Below are 21073 nucleotides of genomic sequence, written 5' to 3'. Positions count from 1 at the left end.
AAAGATGGAACTGGAACATGGTCAGCTACTTCTGAGCTCTTCTGAAGAGCATTACTAATTATCATGATTTTATTTTTGCTTAAAGGCTGCTTGAATGTGAAATGATATTGCTTCCTTCCATCTATGTGCCTACTGCAGCTAAAATCAGTAATAAATGCTCTTCAGTGGCGCTCTGTTTCGATATCAACATTATTTGGAATTAAGACACTACACAGGTTATTGTTTTATGTTAAAATACACAGCTTTATAAGTGAATGCATTTTATAAAAATATTGTCCCACTCAGCTGCAACTACTATCCACTGTTTATAAGAAATATATTAGCAACATGCTAACAGCTAATCGAATGTGACTGGGCTAATGAACTCTCCTGTCTGCAGTTCAATTTATGCTAACCACATTGTAAACATTTTACAAACACAGTACGCTAGGTTAGGAATATACTGTATTTACAAAAGTGATTCACAAACTTGTGTGAAAACAAAACCATAAAAACATGAAACTAAACTGCATGAGAACAAATTGAGATTCTTTTGCACTTCCAGTTACCGACCACCCATCACTAACGCGTTACTTTTCTTGTTGCAACTGATAGGCGGGGACATCTAAGCAACCACAGCACAAATATATCCATGAATACAAAACCACAAAAAAATACAAATCTTAAATAAAATTCTTCATGCACATTCTACTTCTGGTTATAAAGCTTAGTTCAAGGGTCAGGAGGAGATGTCTAAATATCACTCAATGGTATATCAACCCGATACAATTCATTCAAACAATGCAGCCGTCCTGAAATCCTACAATAGTGACAAAAGATGTCTGAGTACAATATATCTCAACCCTTCATTTGAAGCCATAAGGCTGTTTAGTAATACGTATCAATTGTGATTGTCGTTTTTGGAATGTAAACTGATCGTTGCTGTTTCTGAACAAATATTTGGCTCTTGCTCCGGGCCAATTGTAAAAGGAGAACATTGGTTTAGCATTGAAGATTTCCTTCTACCCTCAAATGTGTTGCCTACATTCCCCACAATGCAACTGCCAACAGTACTTTTGTATCAACGTAGTGAGACAAAACAAGTCTAAGAAACCCCACAGCGCTGCTACATGAGGGGGGATCAGTCTTTAAATGTAACAGGGGTCTGGGTCCGATCAGTGCGCTGGGTTCACGTCCTGGATCTGGTTCTGGTTGAGATTGTTGTTGAGGTTTTGGAGCGCTAGGTGCCGGTGGTGCCGGTGCAGGTGGATGGCGTTCGACTCGGGGATTTCGGCGGGTGCGAACGCGCTGCTGACCTGCGGCATGAACTGTCGGAAGATGCTGACGCTGCCGTGCCAGAAGGTGGGCTGCGGCAGGCGCCCGGCCGGGGTCCAGCAGCGCGTCGTCGGGTCGAACGTCTCCACCACGTCCGACAGCTCGAACGTGTTGTCGTAACCCCCGGAGACGTACAGTTTACCGCCCAGCGCCGACACACTGCCTCCTACATGGACCTGGATGAAAGACACAAGATTGAGAAAAATAAAATGGGCCTCATGTTGAATTAAACGGAGCCCCAACAAATATGCTAGATTTAGTCATTTAATTCATAAATATATAATACATGTATTTCTTTATATATGGAGCCCCAAAATGAAGCTTTATCATTTTCCATTAAAACACACACAAGCTGTCTAATAATCACTGTACAGGACATGAATAGACACATCTCATTATCATATGGAAATGTTATAATACATGTATAATTCAAATACAATCTAAAACTAAAAAGTTGAAATGTAAAAAAGAAAAAAGTCTAAATAAATTAAGATTTTAACAAATGATTTGTGGTAGGAAAATATTTCTTTCAATATCTTTAAAAAAATTCATTATTATTTTCTCCATTTTAATAATTCAACTACAAGTATCATTTGTCTATTTATTGAGCATATGTGACCTGCTCCATCGAAATCAGTCGCATTGACCCGAAGACACATTTTGAGTTGTATACATTGTTGGAAAGAGGAGATTCCTAGCTTTCTAATGATATCAGGATTGTTGTTGTACTTCAAATATTAAGCAAAATATGTCACATTATATAATGACTGTCACCGAGTCATCATTTTGAGAAAAAGGCCTTCAAAGTTTCCTCTTCTCTGGAATCCATCGATCTGATTGATTATTAGCGGAGCAAATGATCAAAATACTACGGAGGGAAGATATTTTCGTTTGGATTACTGGTCTGGGGGAAGCTCGCGAGTGTGTGTGTGTGTGTATATGTGTGTGTGTGTGTGTGTGTAATTTTGCATTTGTGTGTATTGTGTTTGTTTCCCGGGGAAAACACTCACGAGAAACACCGGCTGTTGTTACGCCTGCTGTGACGTTAAGTTACTCCGTTCTCCGCTTGTAATTATGCCGTTACAAGCTTCAAAGTTGTATTTATCATCTGAATTTGCCGAAACAAGTTTCATATTCTGAAAGCCAAGACTTTGTTTAATTGAAATCAGATGAAAACAAACTGTAACGGACCCTGCCGTGTTATCTAGGATTACTATACGCCTTACATTCATAATTTCAGCCGGAGGGAGGGGGGGCTGCGCTGAGGAACAGCAGATTGCGAGCGAGAGGTGCCTGTCATCTTCCCTTCACAAGCTTCAAAAATGTATTTATCGTGTGATTTTGGAAATAAAAGTTTCATATTCTGAAAGCCAAGACTTTGTTTATTTAAAATCAAACAAAACACCCGAACCCCGAAAAACTAGTTTTGTACGCAAATCCACGTTTATTTTGAATCCGACTGATTTCAATAGAGCGGGTCACATATTCAGAATCAGAATCAGAAACAGGTTTATTACCAGGTAGGTTTACACGTACGAGGAATTTGACTTGGTGTCATGGTGCATACATAAAAAATAACATTGAAGAATATAAAGAATATAGTAAAATATAGCAGTATCTACATAGAAATAGAATGGAATAAAATTGAATAAAATTCCATTGAATCATATGATCACATTTGACTGCCTTGTGTCAACTTTGGGGCTAATAGGTTCATGTTATATTGTAAGGGGCAGTTATAAGTCATATTTTACATTAACAAAGCTTCGAAGTAATAATAGAGATTCAGAAGGCCGTACTGTATTTAGAAAGCTAAATAAAACCGTGACAAACTGCAGTCGTTCATGTATTTATGATCATATTTGAATTGACTGCAGTGTTGTTGACCCCTGATTATGGGTCAGAGCTATTAGAGAGCTAACTGGTTAGTTTTAAAGCATGCTAGGGTCGAATGTGAAATACAAACCTGGGTCATCGGACTAATTTTGTCCCACTCGTTCTTTTGAGGATTATAAACATCCACCTCGGCCGAGTCATCCCTGCAAATAGAAACACACCATGGTCAGAGCAGTCATTACTCAGATGTAGACACACGCTAACTTCACTGAGGATCGCAACAACTATTTATTATGAGCCAATGTTTCTTTCTGGACTTTTACATTATGTCCCCTATTCTCAAAATAGTATACTTCATGTTAGTGAGATGGAGTAATAATTTAACAGTTTTTTTACTCAGAGCCTTTGAATTGTCACTTCTATAACATGAGTAGGATATTTTGTACGGTCATTTTGTATTTAACAAATCACCACATCTTCTATTTTAATAAGCTTTTTTTTTGTCATTTCTCACAGCGCGAAACTGGGCAGTTAGCGCACCCATGTGGTAGAACACCAGAATGAGTGTTTAATAGTTAATATAGTCCACATGCCTTTATTATAAAGCATTTACGAGAAGTGAAAGTACTCAGAGCCTTAACGTAACTAAAGTGCGAATATAATAATGTTAAAAGGAAACAATTTAAATCAACAAACAACTATTTTCATCTTTAGCAGTTTCACACTTAGCTGATTTATTAGTTTATGGATGTTGTTTTTGTTTAATCTTCTTGGTAATAAAGTGACTGGTAACAAAAGTAATCAAATTGATCGGTGAAGAAGAAGCAGCACAAATGTATTTAGATCTGTCCTGGAATAAATAAACTTCGATCATTCGTGATTATCAATATCTGGTCTACAGTTTTAAAGAGGAGACAACGCATGTATCCTCCCATGAACACTTCAAATAACAATAGGTTACTCTGAACCTACTGAGTTTAAACGTGTAACTGAACACTTCTCTCCTCACCTGATGAAGTAGATGAGGCTTTTGAGCGTCACAGTTTTGGGAGTGAAGGACCAGGGGGGCATCTGTCCGCAGCTGACCAGATTCCATCGGTTGGACTCAGCGTCGTAGCTCTGGATGGCCATGGACTCGTCCCCGGTGAGCGAGCCGATGGCGTACAGCCGCCCGCTGCAGGTGGTGGTGGAGCAGTTGTCCATGGGGTGCAGCATGGGGGGCAGGGCCTCCCAGCAGTCCAGAGCGTGGTCGTAGCGCTCCGTGCTGTCGGACGCCACCACGTACAGCTGGCCCTTCACCACCACCGAGCTGTGGTACTCCCTCGGCTTCAGCATGGGCGCCGCCTCCGTCCACTCGTTCACGCTCGACTTGTAGCGCCACACGCCGTCGTAGAGGCGCGAGCCATCAGAGCCGCCTGGAGGACACGGACATGGTTAATATGCGCCGGGGATTCCTCATTTTCTGCTGCGTCATGGTGCATAAAAGATTCTAATAATAATAATACATTGGATTTTTATAGCGCTTTTCCTAATGCTCAAAGATGCTTTACATCAAATCAGAAACAGTACAAAGAAAACATAAACAGTAGTCCTAATCCAAGTGCGAGTAAAGTGTGGGGTGGGGGGGGGTTGTTGATCAGAGTCTGACAGCTAGAGTAGTATAATATTATACGGCAAAGGAAAGAAGCAGATTATTCCAAATCCTACAATTTATATTTCAAAGGTTCATTATTACAGTTTTATTTTATATGTTATGTGAAGCACAACGTACCATGCTGTTATAATAACGCTCTTTATCAGTCTTTGAAACTGAAACCATTTTGGGAGAAAAAAAAAAAAATATGTATAATCATAATGTATCATAAACGTGCGACGATTAGTCGACTAATCGCCTTATTTGACGACTAGAAAAATCTTTAGACGAGGGTAGCCCTAAAGTTCTCAAATATAACGAACATTACACATACATAAAACGGTCGGTCGAGGTGGCAGATACAGTGTACAATCAAATGAATAGGCATGTAAATAAACACAGGTCATCATACAGATGATACAGGGATAACAAAGTACAGAAATAATCAAGAAATATGAAAGAATATGACGTGGGCTACCCCCCCCCCCCCGGTCTTTGGTTTTATTGATCATTACCAACTGTTTCAAAAACTGCATGAAAACTGCCAGCTTTCCTTTAGTAATGTATTCTAGGTTTTCTAAAGCAACACATGCTAACGGATCCTTAATGTGGGGGACACTTCTGAAGCAATTGGAGTCAGGACTCAACGAGAGACACGATGGAGAGCTGGAGCTTTGATGGCAAACATTTATTTGGAGCTTCGGCCGGAGAATTCACAAGACATGTCACGGGCCACGAGTTGACCACACGGTTGAGATGCCACAATCAATTCTGAAGAACCCTCCTGTTGCTCCAGGTTTGAACTAGTTCAGAGTGTAATAAATCAACATTCTTCATCAGCGAGACCCTGAATCTAACTAGAGCTCTCGTCCATAGAAAAGAATGTGCGCCAGCGAACCTACGTTCCAGATAAAAGAAGGGCCTCTAGATGTCCCTGAACAATAAACTATCTCATGTCAGCTTGTGCTCGGTCATAAGCTGGCAACAACAATGCGCCCAAGCCTTAAGAGAGATAGCAGCAATACCCAAGGCCGTACCCCTATGCCAAGAGAAAGGAGAAAATGATGAACTGTGTCAAAGGTTGAATACCTAAGCAAATTATTCCCCAACACTTAATATATTTATTCATATTTGGTTTGTTCACATTTTACGGACATGGTTAATATGCACCAGGGGATTTATCACTTGTGTCACTTTTCATGGTGCATCAAAGATGCAAATGATATAATACGGCAAAGGGAAAAGCAGATTATTCCCATTCCCCCAGGTAATAGGATGCAAGGCTGTGTCTGCTTTCCTCTGGGCATTTGAATACAAATTAAATCCCCTCAACAGGAAATGTAAGACCCTTCTACTCCTTCTGAATAAACATTAGGGTTGGGCGACATGTTTGAAATCACAATATTATTATGGATATTTTTTACAATATTTGTATAAATCTCCATATTATACATATAATAGCAAATGTAAAATCCCCAGAAATGATCGAAATGTTAAGTCCAATAAGCGGTGTCCCACTATTTGCCTGCATGCATTAAATGAAACCAAAAAAACCTGTTTAATACAAACTTAAATGAAATAAACTCCTCAAAAAAAGTTTGGAAACGTTATTTCGGTCGATTATTCCTCCCGTTTAATAATACCAATTGGTATTGTATTGTATATCGTTGCAAAGCCTGATAAGTCACCTTTACAACGAGGTACAACTTGTAAGGATCGTGCATTCGTGGAATGCTATATTGCAATATTCTTCTGTTGGTATTCACTCTCGTTTTGAGCTTCAAGTGCTGGCAGGTGTATGCCAGTCACAGGTGTGTGACTGACACCTGATTACAGGCAAGATTTGCACAACGGTACCACAGACAGATCTCTGATCAGACGGTGAGGAACAGACTGCACATGGCCGGTCTTCGTGCTTATAAGGCTACCAGGAAGCCTGCAATGACTGCCCTTCACCATCAGGCCCGTTTGCGCTGGTGTCGACAGCACCGACAGTGGAACCTAAGAATGTGGGGGAACGTCATCTCACATCTCTCTCACAGGCAAAACAGAACGTGTCATCATTGAAGGCAATCTCAATGCAGTGAGATATCGGAATGACATTCTGGAGCCAGTGGCGATCCCATATCTCCAGAATCTGGGACCTAACTCCATCCTCCAGGATGACAACGCTCGCCCCCACAGAGCCAGGATCATCACAGAGTACCTCCAGAATTTGGGAGTGGAGAGGACGGAATGGCCTGCCGTGATTCCAGACCTCAACCCAATTGAACACTTGTGGGATCAGCTTGGGCGTGCTGTACGTGCCAGAGTGACCAACGCAACCATGTTGGCTGACTTGCGACAAATCCTGGTTGAGGAATGGGATGCCAGTGTGTGACCAGCATGAGGAGGAGGTGCCAAGCTGTTGTGGCTGCGTATGGATCTTCTACACCAGGCATGGGCAAACAAAGGCCCGCGGGCCATATACGGCCCGTTGGGCTTTTGAATCCGGCCCGCCGAATATTGGTACAAAATTGTGCAAATTATAGTAAAGACCGCATTCATTTTGCCTTTTTCCTGCAATACCCGGCATTTCAGTTGATCCCACTAGATGGCGCACTCTAGACACAATTTACCTTTGCTGGAGTCTGGTCTATTCTCTCAGCTGGCCCCACTCGGCAACCGGGCAAGATCCAAGAACCAAATACGTCACGCTTACATTGGAGGGGGTCGAGATTAACCTGAGCAATAACAGTTCATGGCGAGTACGGCGAATACACGTTGTAACAAGCAGTAGCGCTGAGCAAAGTGACTAGAACGCGACCACACACTTATAAAAACACTTATATAAAGTCAGGCAACACTAACCAGGCTTAGTGTGATTCTGTTTATTTTACCTTACTTTAATAACCATCCGTTCACTGTTATTGACCATTGTGAAGAGGCAGACGTTTTCCTGTTGTTTTGTATTATTGCAGCTATCGGATGGAATCAATACATGGGCTACATGTGGCCATCACAAGTAAAATCATAACGAAAACTACGCCGGTAAAATATGCGTGTAGAAAACGGCTTATGCCACAATATGACAGCAACAAGTAGTCAAGACTCAAGATAGTCTGATTAGCTACCATCACCTGTAGAATGCCAGAGAAACGTTCATAACAGCGTTGTGATGCCAAACAGCGTTCAGACTAAAACACATTCACTGATGGGGATGGGGGATATTTATCAGCTGCTTGTGTGACAGTCAGACAATGAAAACTTTACAGCGGCCGCTGCCGCGAGTTAACGGGAGAATAAACTCCGGTAGACGAGCAGCACTGCAGCGGGCAGTAATGCAGCTGAACCACATTAATAAACAATGCACCACGGCACTCTGGAGAAAGGTACAAGGTTGGAGAAGTAGTTCTTTAATTTAATCTGGCTTCGTATAATTAAAAACTACCCGACGCAGTCCTCTATTGATGTTGTTGTGAGCGGTGTTGCGAGAAAATCAGCGACGTAAAACGCCGTGTGGGTCATAAGAAGGCACGTAAACGGTTACGCAATGACACAAACAATGACGCAATGACGCAATAATTCACCTTTGAACCTGCATCTGTAACAATGAGTGGACCAAAGAAAAGAAAAGTCAACATTGAGTGCCGAGTGTATAATGAGGAGTGGACAGCTAAATATTTTTTTACCGATCTGCTACTGGCCCGGCCCGTCTATCAAATTTTAAAACTCATAGTGGCCCCCGAGCCAAAAAGTTTGCCCACCCCTGTTCTACACGCTACTGAGGTCCCTGACAGTGTAAAATGAATCAAGTGTAAAAATGGCCAATATGTGTTGTTTTGTCCTTATTACTGTGGGAGAGTGCAATCATCCAATCCAACAAGCATCTCAAAACCAGAGTGAATACCAACAGAAGAATATTGCAGGGGATTTTGGCAAATTATATTTGGGCCGCTACCCACACGGTTAGATGTGTTGCTCATTCCACGAATGCACGATCCTTACAAGTTGTACCTCGTTGTAAAGGTGACTAATCAGGCTTTCCAACGATATAAAATACAATACCAATTGGTATTATTAAAGGGGAGGAATAATCGACCGAAATAACGTTTCCAAACTTTTTTTTGAGGAGTTCCTTAATTTATCAAATGTTAAAGTAATATGCAATTCAACGACTCAAAGTCAAGTTCAATGACTGAAAACAGAAATATCCAAGTACAGTAAATGGGCATCTACTCTAGGTATCATCTCAAAACTTGAAACCTAAAAAAAAAGCCTGATGTACCTTCATATTTGACATATAAACCTATTATATATAATACAATAGAATAGAATAATGCTATGCAACCATGTGTGGTGTTATCAAAGAACTGAGCTTACAGTGTTATCTTAGTTTTAAACAGGAGACATATCCCTGATTGAAAGTCTAGGGTTATCCCTCAACGATGAAGATGATGAAGATATTAACCGTACTGCTGTCCTGGCAGCTCACCGTGTCCTGCTGCCTTACCTTTACTTTGTTCACACAGACGCAGAGACCCACTAGCCAAAGAGCCTGCAGTTTATTTATAAGCCCAACGGCCATTTCATGAGATGAAGGAGCGGAGATGGAAATCTACAGCGTTCACGCTACAGCGACTCTGACACACACACTCTGTTTCCACTGCAGGCTGTCTGTGGACTGTTCTTTTGGAATTGGGACACCAGATAAAGAAATCTAAGTAAAAGATGGAGTACATTATCATCTGTGCTACTGTACATATACAGTCTGTAGATTCTCTGTAATCTATATGGATTTCCTCAATAAGGATATGTACCAAACAAATGTGTTTTCTTAAGTCTGTAGAAAATGAAAGACTTGTCGGGCGGCATATCTCTGCAGCTCCATTCAAAATTGTATTTTTACACACATTTAACCTTTAACATATATATTGTGCTCCCTCGGATTTGAGTATTGCACTTGTTCATAATGGGATTACGATAATGGTGAATGCAGTCCTAAAAGAAAGGTGTTTGGATGACTCACCTGTGACATACATATCGTTTCCGAGGGCTGCTATGCTGTAGCCTCCTCCCAGGTGGTCGGGGAACTCCGCCAGGTACCTCCACTGTCCGGTCTGAGGGTTGTAGCAGTCCACCGTGACCAGCTCGTCACAGTCCTGGTCGCACCCCCCCACCACCACCAGGATCTCTGCGAGCCCCGTGGACGCCCGCGGTCGCATCCTGTGGCAGGGCCGGTCGTGGCGGTCGTACTCGCAGGACTGGAAGCTGCGAGCCTCGTTCACCATGCGCAGGCAGGTGGGCGACAGGTAGACCAGCGGGTCGCTCTCCACGTGGGCCAGCAGGAAGAACCTCCGGACGAAGGGCAGGCGGATCTGCTGGAGCAGCTCGGGCCAGTAGTGCAGCCTCCGCTTCATGTCGGCCTTCACCCAGTGCACCGCGATCTGATACACCGCCTCCTCCTTGTTCACGCAAAGCTCATCATCCGACATAAACTCCAGGAGGCGCTTCCAAGGCAACCGCTCAAAGTCCAGCCCTTTGGCCAGCTCCATTATGTTTTTGAGGCCAAAGCGGCGAGCGCTGGTGGCCAACTCTCTGCAGGCGAACGCCTCGGCAAAGTCCTGGATGTCTAAGCAGTTGGTGACGTCCAGCCGCTGCTCCAGGAACGCACAGCAGGCGTCTTTGACCGAGGGGAACTGAAACAGGTCGGCCGTCTTCAGCAGGACGTCCACGTTATCCTGAGTGACGGTGACCCTCCCCGTGTAGCAGAAGTCCACCAGAAGACCTAAGAGCTCCGCTGACACCTCGTGAAGAACGACTCGGTCCATAGCGCTCTCCTTCAGAGTTCCTGCGAACATCGCTCTGAAGTAAGTGCTGGCGGCGGCCAACACTGTGCGGTGGCAGTGGAACTCGCGGCCCTCAGCACACAAAGTCACATCGAAAAACTTTCGCTCTGCACGGAGTTCATGGATCCCCCGCAGCAGGTTGAAGGCGTGGGACGTGTCGAAAAAAGGAAGGGTGGACGGTTGGGTCTGCAACGCTGGCTTCTCCATCGCTCCTCTCTCTGGTGTCTCAGTCTCTGGTGGTTGTGGTCAGAATGATGATTTAATCTAAAAACAGATAAACACCAGATACAGTACATCAAATTGCAGCCCAACAAATGACATACCACTCTATGTTACACACCATGTAGGACAATACTTTCTGTATCGATAAATATGCTGATGATTCGTCTACGTAATATCAAAACATTTGGGAAAAAAACGCATCATTTTCGAAAAGGACGAGTTCTCAAATTACTTGTTATTACAAGAAAACGTCAAAAACCCAAACTTAAGACCAAGAAAAACAGCAAATCCTCACAATTGAGGAACTGGAAGTCTGGATTTTTGTCATTGTTACTTAAAAATAATGTACAAAGGATTTAAGGATTATCAAAGCAGTTGACGATTACTTTTCCGACCCTTGACGATTGACTTAACTGTCAGATAGTGGCAGCACTTACACCATGTAAGCTATACAAGTCAAACACAAATGTATACACAGTGGTCTTTAATGGTAAGGGAATAGAGAAATAGTTATTATAATGTTCAACAACTAATCATTAAGTATCAGTATAAAAAACAAAGATCAAAAACAGAGAATTTACATTTCTACAACCTCATTTCCTTCAGTGGTTACTTTAAGAATGTATACAACCAAACATGTGGTAGGCAACGTAACAGCCTACTGACTGAAACACATTAAGAACTTCTGAATAAATAAACCCTAAATCGGGTTATTTCCCCTACCTGATGAGCCCCTCCAGGCACGTTTGGTACACCAGTCTAGAAACTACGACAGCGAAGCTCAGCGCGACTCTGGATCTGAATCTCACCGTGTTTTAGATACAGAGCTCGCTTGTGCTCAGGGGCTATAAATACACCGGCAGTGTCCATTTCTAGGCAGGAGTGGGAGGTGATTTGGGGAGAACACCTAACATGCTGGAGGCTGTGAGTGTAACCCCCCCCCCCCCCCCCCACTGGTATGTCTCTGTGGTCACTTAAGTAAGTGAGAGGAGCCAGCTGAGCAACGCAACAAAACAAAAAGCTTCGTGTCACAATATTCCGTCAGGTTACCCAAGAACACTCAGTGGAGAGGAGCTGCTCCGACCACAGCTGACAAACACGGTTACAACTGGACTCTGATTCGGCCCCTAGTTTATTTGTTGTTTTGTTTGTCTGACTGTTTTTTGTTTACTGCTGTTTTTCTGTAAAGCGAACTTGTGTCCCCTGAAAGCCACTATATAAATCTAAGTTATTATTATTAAGATAAGGTGTTTAGAAACTATTCAAATTAAGTCATATATTTACATTAAAGGGGACCTATCATGCAAAATGCACTTTTGTACGTCTTTTATACATGAATATGTGTCCCCGGTGTTCCAGGGAACTCACCAAGTGTCAGAAAACACAACCCTCTCTATTTTCCTCCATACCCAAATCTCTAAAAAAGGGTCTGCAACGGATCTGATAAAAACTGATCCAGATTTGAACACTGTCCTGACGTCAGGACGGTGGCGCTACGGCTATTGGGCCAACTCCACCAATCAGGAGGAGACAGCCACGGCCATTGCCGTTCGAAAGCGCTGGAGACGCTGTAGTACATATGCCAGGCCTGTAGATGGTGCTGTTCTCACAGAATCAGCCCTTGCAAAAACAGAGCTAAACATTTTCAAATTGAGCAAAATGAGGCATGGCTAAAATGCATGATCTGTTTGGTATTTTGAAAAAAAAAAAGTATAAATATGCCTTATATAGGTATGGTCCTACACTATATTATTCAAATATAGGTCCACTTTAAGTTGGCTACATGCTTCTGGGTTGAATTCACAAAAGGATGGCTTTTGTGGAAGCTAAACTTTAAACAATAAGACAAAAACTAACTACGTAATTAGAGTTGGGTAATATGGAGAAAATCGAATATAAAAATCACTTTTATCAAATAAGTCAATATTGATATTGTGACGATGTTGTAGGGTTAACCATTGATGCTTTCACATATATCACTACAATTTTTGAAAATGTTAAGAAATAATCATAGCTAATATGGATATAATGACTACAACAGTTCAGAAAATGACATTACTTAAAGGTGGGGTATGTAATTTATTTCAGAAACACTTTTTGTTATATTCCATGGAATGCTCTTAACATCCCGATAGCAATGAATAAATTAAATGCTTTGACAATAAATACATTAAAAAAAAATCATCTGTGGAAGCCGTAGCGCTGTAAAAAGCACGACCAATCATTTTAGCCGGCCCGGCTAAAATAACTGGATGGCCTACCTGCCTGTCAGCCTTCCATCTGTGCACAAACTTATCTCGTGCCCTCATTGGTCATGTGCGCGTTCGTGTGTGTTGGAGGAGGGGCTCTGTAAGGAAGAGGCAGATTTGTTCTGGTTGTGTACTTTCAAATTCTAGCGCACTCAAGCTGGTTTCTCCCAAATGACATACATTACATACATACACACATTAACTGTTATATCGTCTTAAAAACCAGGGAAAGACAACAATCATGCCATATTATGATATCTAGCCTCAGATCACAATATTGATTTAATATCAATTTACTGCTCATCCCTCCAAGTAATTGTCAAAGCACCGAGCAAGATTGAAATGAAACACTTACGGCCCGTCCACACAGCAGCGTTAAAAAAATCTTGGAGGTGGGCGTATCTGAAGCTTGGGGATTTTTTGCGAGCAAGGCACCAACAACCAATCACATGAATCTCCCGCCCCCGACATACGAAGCAAAAAAGCCCGAAGTAAACTGGATATAAACTCCCCAAACAGGCGAAAACCTACCACTGTCTCTGCCACCTCCCTCCATGCCTGGCTCCTCCGGTTTGTATCCCGGTAGGTAAATAGGGACTGGTCATAAAGCACCGGGTGATTCCCTACCGCTAATTTCTCCTCCATTTTTTGGAATATGAGGAAATGACCTGCGGTATGTCTCTCCCAGCATACACGCGGTTTGATTGGCTAGCGCTTGAACTGTCAGATTTGCATACACGGGATTTGATTGGCTGACGCTTCCACCTCAGCTTCAAAAGTTGAACATTGCTCAACTTTGAATCCTGAAAATCCTGAAAATCTCCGCTCTGCTTCCCACAATGCAGTTCGGCGAAAAGTGAGGCAAAGTGACGTCACCCCATTCAAAGTGAATGGGCAGAAGCGTTGGAAGATTTTTTAACGCTGCTGTGTGGACGGGCCGTAACTGCGCAGCCAAGCAAATAGTGGTTCCTGCCATATTTGCACATATTTAAATCCAGTAAGATATGTATATTTAAGGCAAAAGACTTGCAAATGAGCCTAAATGCAAGTAAATACAGTATACACACCATAATGACAAACACACTGACTCACAAGCTGAAAAGAATAGCAGACACACGCTGTCGCAGATGGTAAATATAACATACAGTAGAAGAATCAACAAAAACACTTGAACAAACAAGACACAAGTTCCCACTGCCTTAGTATCAACCTGCATCAAAGGCTCATCTTGGATTATTATTGGAGATGATCATTCTTTTCCTAAAATACACAGGTATCTCCTTACAGAGATTAGTTTAAAGGTTGTAATAAAGCTCCTGTCCTCTGCCCAAAGAACTCAGCACACATTGCTCACATGGGTTCAACAATGCAGCAGTGTACAGTGCAGATACCGCAGCTCTGTGAGGGATATTTCTGCTCTCCTGAAGGGCAGACAGGCCTCACAACCCTGGGAAAACAACTAACTTCTGTGTAAGTGATTGCTTTAAACGTACGTGGGAGGGGGTAATGACATTTCCCTACATAGTACCCTTTCATTCAGTCATGTATTCAATGTCTTACTCCCACTGGCCTCTGTAACAAAGACTGAACGAGTGGAGCAATAATTATAACATCTGGTCTCCATCTTCATGTTTAAGCAGTTATCTTTTCCAGCACATTATCACCCAGATGTAAACGCTCCAACAGTCGCAAGTATTGAGCAACTTACAATCGATGTGTTGACCAGCCAGACACAAGAATAGCGTGCAGAGATTTATGCTCTTGGATGAAGAAGAGAGGGGAGATGAGAGGGAGGGAAATAGTCGAGGTGTGGAAACAATCTCCCTGCTATGAGAGACGAGGACAGAGAGATCAGTGTGACAGACAGCATATGACATACACAGCTATAAGGGGAAAAGGGACCCTTTGGCCCGTTTCATCTTGACTATATCAGTATAAACTGGGATAAACTCATGACCAGCAGGTATATGTTCAGGACAAAAAGACTCAGGGGAATAAAATGCTGTTAGTCAGAGGACTTTAGTAACATCCTGAAGGGAGGGAGGGAGGTGATGTTATTTTATATTCCCTGAAATGGTCTATTCCTGTATTTAGGAGCCATGTTACTATTTATTGGTAGACAAGCAAATTATGAGAAGTGCTGTTACAGGGTATATTCAGGAATCCTGAAGTCAAATGTAATACCTTTAAAGACCTTTTTAAGACCCTTTCCATACATTTTAAGACCTCATCGCCACTTGGAGTTTTAACCGGTTACATTGGCGACACACTTGACCTCACATTGACTATATACAGTATTGATTGTCCTTCCTCCTTATCTTCCAACCATTTGGACGCAGACTTGCATTTCCCCATAACGATGTTGTTTAACAACCGGCGTAAACGGACCTTCGCGCGCTATCAAGCAGTGAGCGTGCGATGTCCTGTTCAGGTGACGTCAAATCCAACGGGATGCCATAAATAAACTACACAGAATCACACTACACACCTACGCAATGATTACATTCAGGCAGACTGTAGAATACAACCTCTTTGGACAATTTATATACTTATTGAAAACAAGCTACCAAATGTAATACCTTGGAAAATGCCGTTTAATACTTTTTAATAGCCTTCATTTTCGCTAAATTGATTGATCAACTTGTAATACTTTTTAAGACCCCGCGGACACCCTGTGTTAATAGAAACTGTGACTAATTTCACCTACTAAAGCAGAGTTAAAACATCCAGGAGATAAGTGAAATGCTAGCGTCTTGGTTAAGTAAGCATGCTAGCATTTGCATTCAGAACCAAACACAAATTACAGCTGAGACTGATGCGAATGTCATTTACCTTATTTTAGTCATCAGGTGAACTATTTGGGTTTAAACCAAAGTGTTGGTCAAAAATATTGAACTGAGTATTTCCCTAGATTAAAATGTATGGGGGTCTGCAAAATATTTTTAAATCCTTTGGGGGAAATGAATGTAAAAACCAAAATGTATGGCAATCCATCTGATGGATATTTCACACAAAAAACATTAACCTCATGGTGGCACTTGATCAGGGGATCTCTTAAAGGTCACCTATTACGCAAAATCCACTTCTTCATGTCTTTTATACATCAACATGTGTCCCCTCTGTGTAAAGAGATTCTGAAAGTTTCAGGAAAAAAGATTCTCTCACTTTTTGTCCTGATCCATTTATATAAAAAAACCTGTCTGAAAATGAGCTGATCAGATTTTGGCCACTTTATGATGTCATAACGATGTTTTGGCTTGTGTAACCATTAGCCAATCAGCAACCAAGGTAACACCCCCCCACCTTATCACCTGAATCTCCTCCGAGAGCACCATAGTGTTCTTTTTAACCAAATATCTCTCAGAGGGGCGTGGGGAGGGGCTCCTTATTTTCATCTAAAGTAACAGACAGAGAATCAGCACTTTTGAAACAGGGCTGAAACAGAGGGGATTATGGGACGCTGCAATGATCCGTTTGGTGTTTGGAGCCAAACACTTCAGAGACATGTTTTGTATATATCTGAGACCTATAATATATTGATGAAAAACAGTACAATAGGGGACCTTTAATACAAAAGGGTTCATCCTCTGGGGGCCTCATAATAAACCATTGGGTATTTGCTGATATATTTGAGTCTAGACCCACGAAGATTTCCAAAGATAATGTAGAAATCCAAGCATCATCTACTAAAATACATCTTGATTTATTCTCTGCAATGAGCCACAGCTCCATAAAACCATGTAGCTTCCAGAAGAGTCTGAGTATTCAGGGAGTAAAACATGTTTGTTCAGGAGCTGCTCTGAGCATGTGAGGAGGGTAAATCAAAAACAAGCTCAGTTTACAGGAAGCTGTTTACAGTGAGTTCTCCATCTCCTGGTTATATACTAGCATTGCCACATACTGGTGTGACAGTGCTACTACCACCAAAGACAATTTGCATACAGGCTCCAATTCTGTTTTGCATTTTGTCAAGTCAATATCAGTCATCATAAGAGTTGAATAGCTCTACTGTGTACAGCATTACCATGACTTTTCATATTGAATATCTTAGTTTGCAAATGTTAGGATAAAGCCACCTATACATGACAGAAAATATCAAAAGAAGCACATCTGTATAAAGTATTATGTACATCCACCTGTTCAGAGTTAAACTCGTGTTATTTTTGTTATTTCTATTCATACTGTTACTCCATGTTTATTTTTCTTTTTGAAATCTTATTAACCTTGTGTGTATTGTATTCTCATTTTGACTATCTCTCTTATTCTGTTGCTGCTATAACATCTGCATTTCCCTAGCATTGCAAGAAAATTTGCATACAGGCTCCAATTCTGTTTTGCATTTTTGTCAAGTCAATATCAGTCATCATAAGAGTTGAATAGCTCCACTGTGTAAAGAAATACCCTGGCTTCTCATATTGAATATCTTAGTTTGCAAATGTTAGGCCACCTATACATGACAGAAAATATGAAAAGTAGCACATAATCTAGATGATGTTTTCTTCAACAGTGCTCAGATTATTGCGTTGTAGGGGCAGAACGTGGTGGGCTATCCCCCTCAGATCCCCCTCAGTGGGGCAGCTGCTCTGCCTGCTGTCGCTCCGGGCCGCTGGGTTGGAGCAGCCATCGGAGGGACATGAAGTTTCTGGTTCTCCACAGCCTGGCCATAAAAATGCAAACACCCCACATCACACTCATCTCACCCCCCACACCACACTCATCTCACCCCAGGGGCCAGCATGAGGCTACCAGCAGCAACAATACTCAGATAAGAGGACAGTATGAGAATTGTCTCAGAATTGAACAGTGTCTCACTCTATATAGTGCATTTTGTATCTGGAACTTATGGAAAGACACTACACAAGAGGCGCTATCGCATAAAAGTTGGTATACCTGTCGTTCAAAACCTACAACCCATATTCAAGCAGAGCTCCTTCTAATTACATTTACTCAAGTTAAGTTCAATTGTGAGGTACTGGTGTTATCTATGCATTTGAATTTGATGATAACCTGCTATATTTGAGAGAGAAATGTTGTGCTGACTCCACTTGTACTGTAGTGACTCCAATACATTTTAGGTCAACTTGTAACACAAATGATTTCCTAAGAAGATATAATGCACTGGTAAAGATGTAACTATCGAACACTTGTATGAAGTTGTCTAAGCTCCCATTTGACATGATTAAACTCTGCTTACATGAAAATGCATCAGTATAATCAACTTGTGTAGAATAGTAACTGTTCAATAATATAATGTAAATAAAATGAACTGAGAGGAGCATTTAGCATGAGTACTTATTTTTGCAGCTACTAGTAGTTTCACTTGAATACATACAAATGTATACGGTCTTATAGTTGCAATAGAGTATGTGAATACTGATGTTTAGCTATTTATACTATAGCCAAATATGTATTTTCTACTTCTTCCACTACTGTGCCCTGCTCAATCTCCATGAAGTCAGTGAACCCCCCGTCAGGTCATGTATATCTTTTTGAGACGGAGCTACAGTCTGTCCCGCTGCCATGGGAATGAAGCAGCACGTTACTTTTTAATCTGGCATTGGGAATGCAGTCAAGAGAACATTTTAGTGCCACACTGAAGGCTTGTTTCAAGTCATAAAACCACCAGGGATAATTTCAAATACCAAGATATGTGCTCCTTCATCTGACCCTTCATCTGACCCTGCATTCTTCTCATTCCTGTACCAAGACTTACAGATTTAAGTTATAATCAGTGGTTAGAAAATGACTCAAACCTTATTTTTTTCAAATAAAATTAGTTATGTTACAAGTATAAGACTAGCATCCACACTTTTACTTAAGCAACAACACTAGTGGACGAGAAGCAGAGGTGGGAGAAGTACTCAGATTGTGTACTTGAGTAAAAGTAGAAGTACTCAGATCGTGTACTTGAGTAAAAGTAGAAGTACCAGAGTGTAGGAATACTCTGTTACAAGTAAAAGTCCTGCATTCAAAATTGTACTCAAGTAAAAGTACAAAAGTACGAGCATCAAAATAAACTTAAAGTACCAAAAATAAAAGTAGTCATTGTGCAGATTGGTCCATTTCAGAATAATATATATGATATGTTTTGATTGTAATTATTGATGCATTAAATTATGGAGTAGAAGTACAATTTTACAGTACTTGAGTACATGTACTGAGTTGTAAAAACATGGAAAAACTGATGTAAAAGTGCCTCAAAAGTGTGCTTGTTTACAGTATTTGAGTAAAGGTACTGACTGAGTAACATTCCACCTCTCGTAATAATAAACATATGCATCCTCAGTATGCTCCATACAAGTCCATATACTGACACTGAGGCTCCAGAGAGGAGACATGTGTCTCTTCAATGCCATGTTTGGCCTGTGATAATATAGATGCTAATGCTAAAGCTTAGCACAGATACAAAGCCACAGATGAAGCGTCACTAAACGCTAATAACAACAAGAACAACAATAACAACAACACAGCTCAAGAACGGAAAGTGCTGCAACTTCTGTGCACGTTATTTTGCGGTCGGACATGATGTAACGCGCTACTGTCTGTCTTTCCTCCACTTGGACGAGAATAACCTTAAAAATAAGCAGATTAAGTAAACTCACCAGTGTTTGCCTCCAAAGATGTTGATTATTTTAGAGAGAATAGCGGGTTAATACCGTACAAGTCGAGGTGTAATTAAAGTTTGAATGCGGGGATGTCTCATGATATCTTCGGCCTCTGCTGCGCCATGATACCGTCACTGTACAATATGGTGCTTTCACGGGCTGTCGGAAATATGAAAGTTAACACGCAGACCATTCTTGGTCGGCAGGGGAAGTGGCTAAATCATGCAAGACTGATTTAAAAGAGAGGTTAGGCTGTTAAGTTGAACTGCGAACTGTATGCAATACATTAATCCTGGTGTATGAGGTTCATTTCAAAATTTGTTTTGTTGGTGTTTGGCATAGAGTGACTCAAAAGCCTATAATTATCCTAAAAATGTTCAACCTTTTTATACAACATTGCTGTTTAATGGTAAATTCAAGCACAGCTAGTCTACAAACCACAACCATGACTACTATTTCAATACCACTAGCACCATAACTACTACTATTAATATACAAATGATAATGAAAACGAGTTGATAATAACAATAACAGTGATAATGGTAGCTAGCTACTAATGGTAAACAAAAAGAAAAAAGGAAAAATAGAGCAGCAGGTAAAAAAGTTGGGGACATATAACGTGAAAAAATAGTATTTATGTTTTAGGACATTGACACTAAATAAACGTCATTAGTTGGAAGCAGAAGCTGAGAGTACTTGAACGCAGCATTTCAAACTCAGTTTAAACAGTTAATATACATGCAAGAATGAATTTAACATGGTTCTTAAAAATGTTAGTATTAGTATTTTCAATTTGGTTCGCAAAAATACACTCCGACTTGCACAAACAAACCCTTATTTAGAGCACAACAATCATCAAGGGGGTTTTGTTGTGTAGTTAGAAATGTCTATAATGAAAAAACCAATGAAATGAAAACCAAGCACAAAATCATTTTCAAGACAAGTTATATTGGTATCAATACGCAGTTGTTCATTAGGCTGACGCATTGCTTTGTTCAATTATTTATTAATTTTGGTGTAACAAGGTGGAATTTTCCTTCAGGCTTTTAAAAAAGAATGGATATCTTTTATTTCTTAAGAGAATACAAAAAGTACATGAATACGTTTAATTTAAAAGTTCAACATTTGACTGAAGGCTTGTGAGTAAAGTTTCTCCTCTGTGAAACTTCAAAAGGGAAGACCTTGACTGAACTTGACCAAGTTTCAGCGGGAGGCTAATTAAAGCTGAATATGGAGGAACTGATTTTACAAGGACGGCCAAATATTTTCACGCCAAGGTTCTCCACATCAGGGATCTCATTGGCCATCCAGTGTTTTATTATTTAAAGTGTTATGTCGAAGTTGTATACTTAGAATAAAAAACATCAAAATATCTGTTTGGTTCTT

At 41.0% G+C, this 21073-nt stretch overlaps 1 protein-coding gene across 4 annotated transcripts; it reads right to left on the bottom strand.

Moving 5' to 3' along the window:
* Positions 1 to 216: 216 nt before the first annotated feature.
* Positions 217 to 19826, bottom strand: klhl21 (kelch-like family member 21). Of its 4 annotated transcripts, XM_034131878.1 has the most exons (6): positions 19685 to 19826; positions 14791 to 14909; positions 9792 to 10875; positions 4160 to 4565; positions 3281 to 3353; positions 217 to 1490 (listed from the first exon to the last, which is right to left on the bottom strand). In XM_034131878.1, the coding sequence occupies exons 3-6, from the start codon at positions 10816 to 10818 to the stop codon at positions 1155 to 1157; spliced, it is 1842 nt and encodes a 613-aa protein (XP_033987769.1). In that variant the 5' UTR covers positions 10819 to 10875; positions 14791 to 14909; positions 19685 to 19826; the 3' UTR covers positions 217 to 1154. The 4 variants fall into 4 exon arrangements, with proteins under 4 accessions (XP_033987769.1, XP_033987767.1, XP_033987770.1 ...); XM_034131876.1 differs by lacking the exon at positions 14791 to 14909; XM_034131879.1 differs by lacking the exons at positions 14791 to 14909; positions 19685 to 19826 and adding an exon at positions 13095 to 13126.
* Between the last annotated feature and the right edge of the window lie 1247 nt (positions 19827 to 21073).

This window comes from Trematomus bernacchii, unplaced genomic scaffold, assembly GCF_902827165.1.
Source record: "Trematomus bernacchii unplaced genomic scaffold, fTreBer1.1, whole genome shotgun sequence".
Lineage (NCBI taxonomy): Eukaryota > Metazoa > Chordata > Actinopteri > Perciformes > Nototheniidae > Trematomus > Trematomus bernacchii.
Note: the sequence above shows the minus strand (reverse complement) of the source record. Positions and strands in the feature narration are given on the sequence as shown.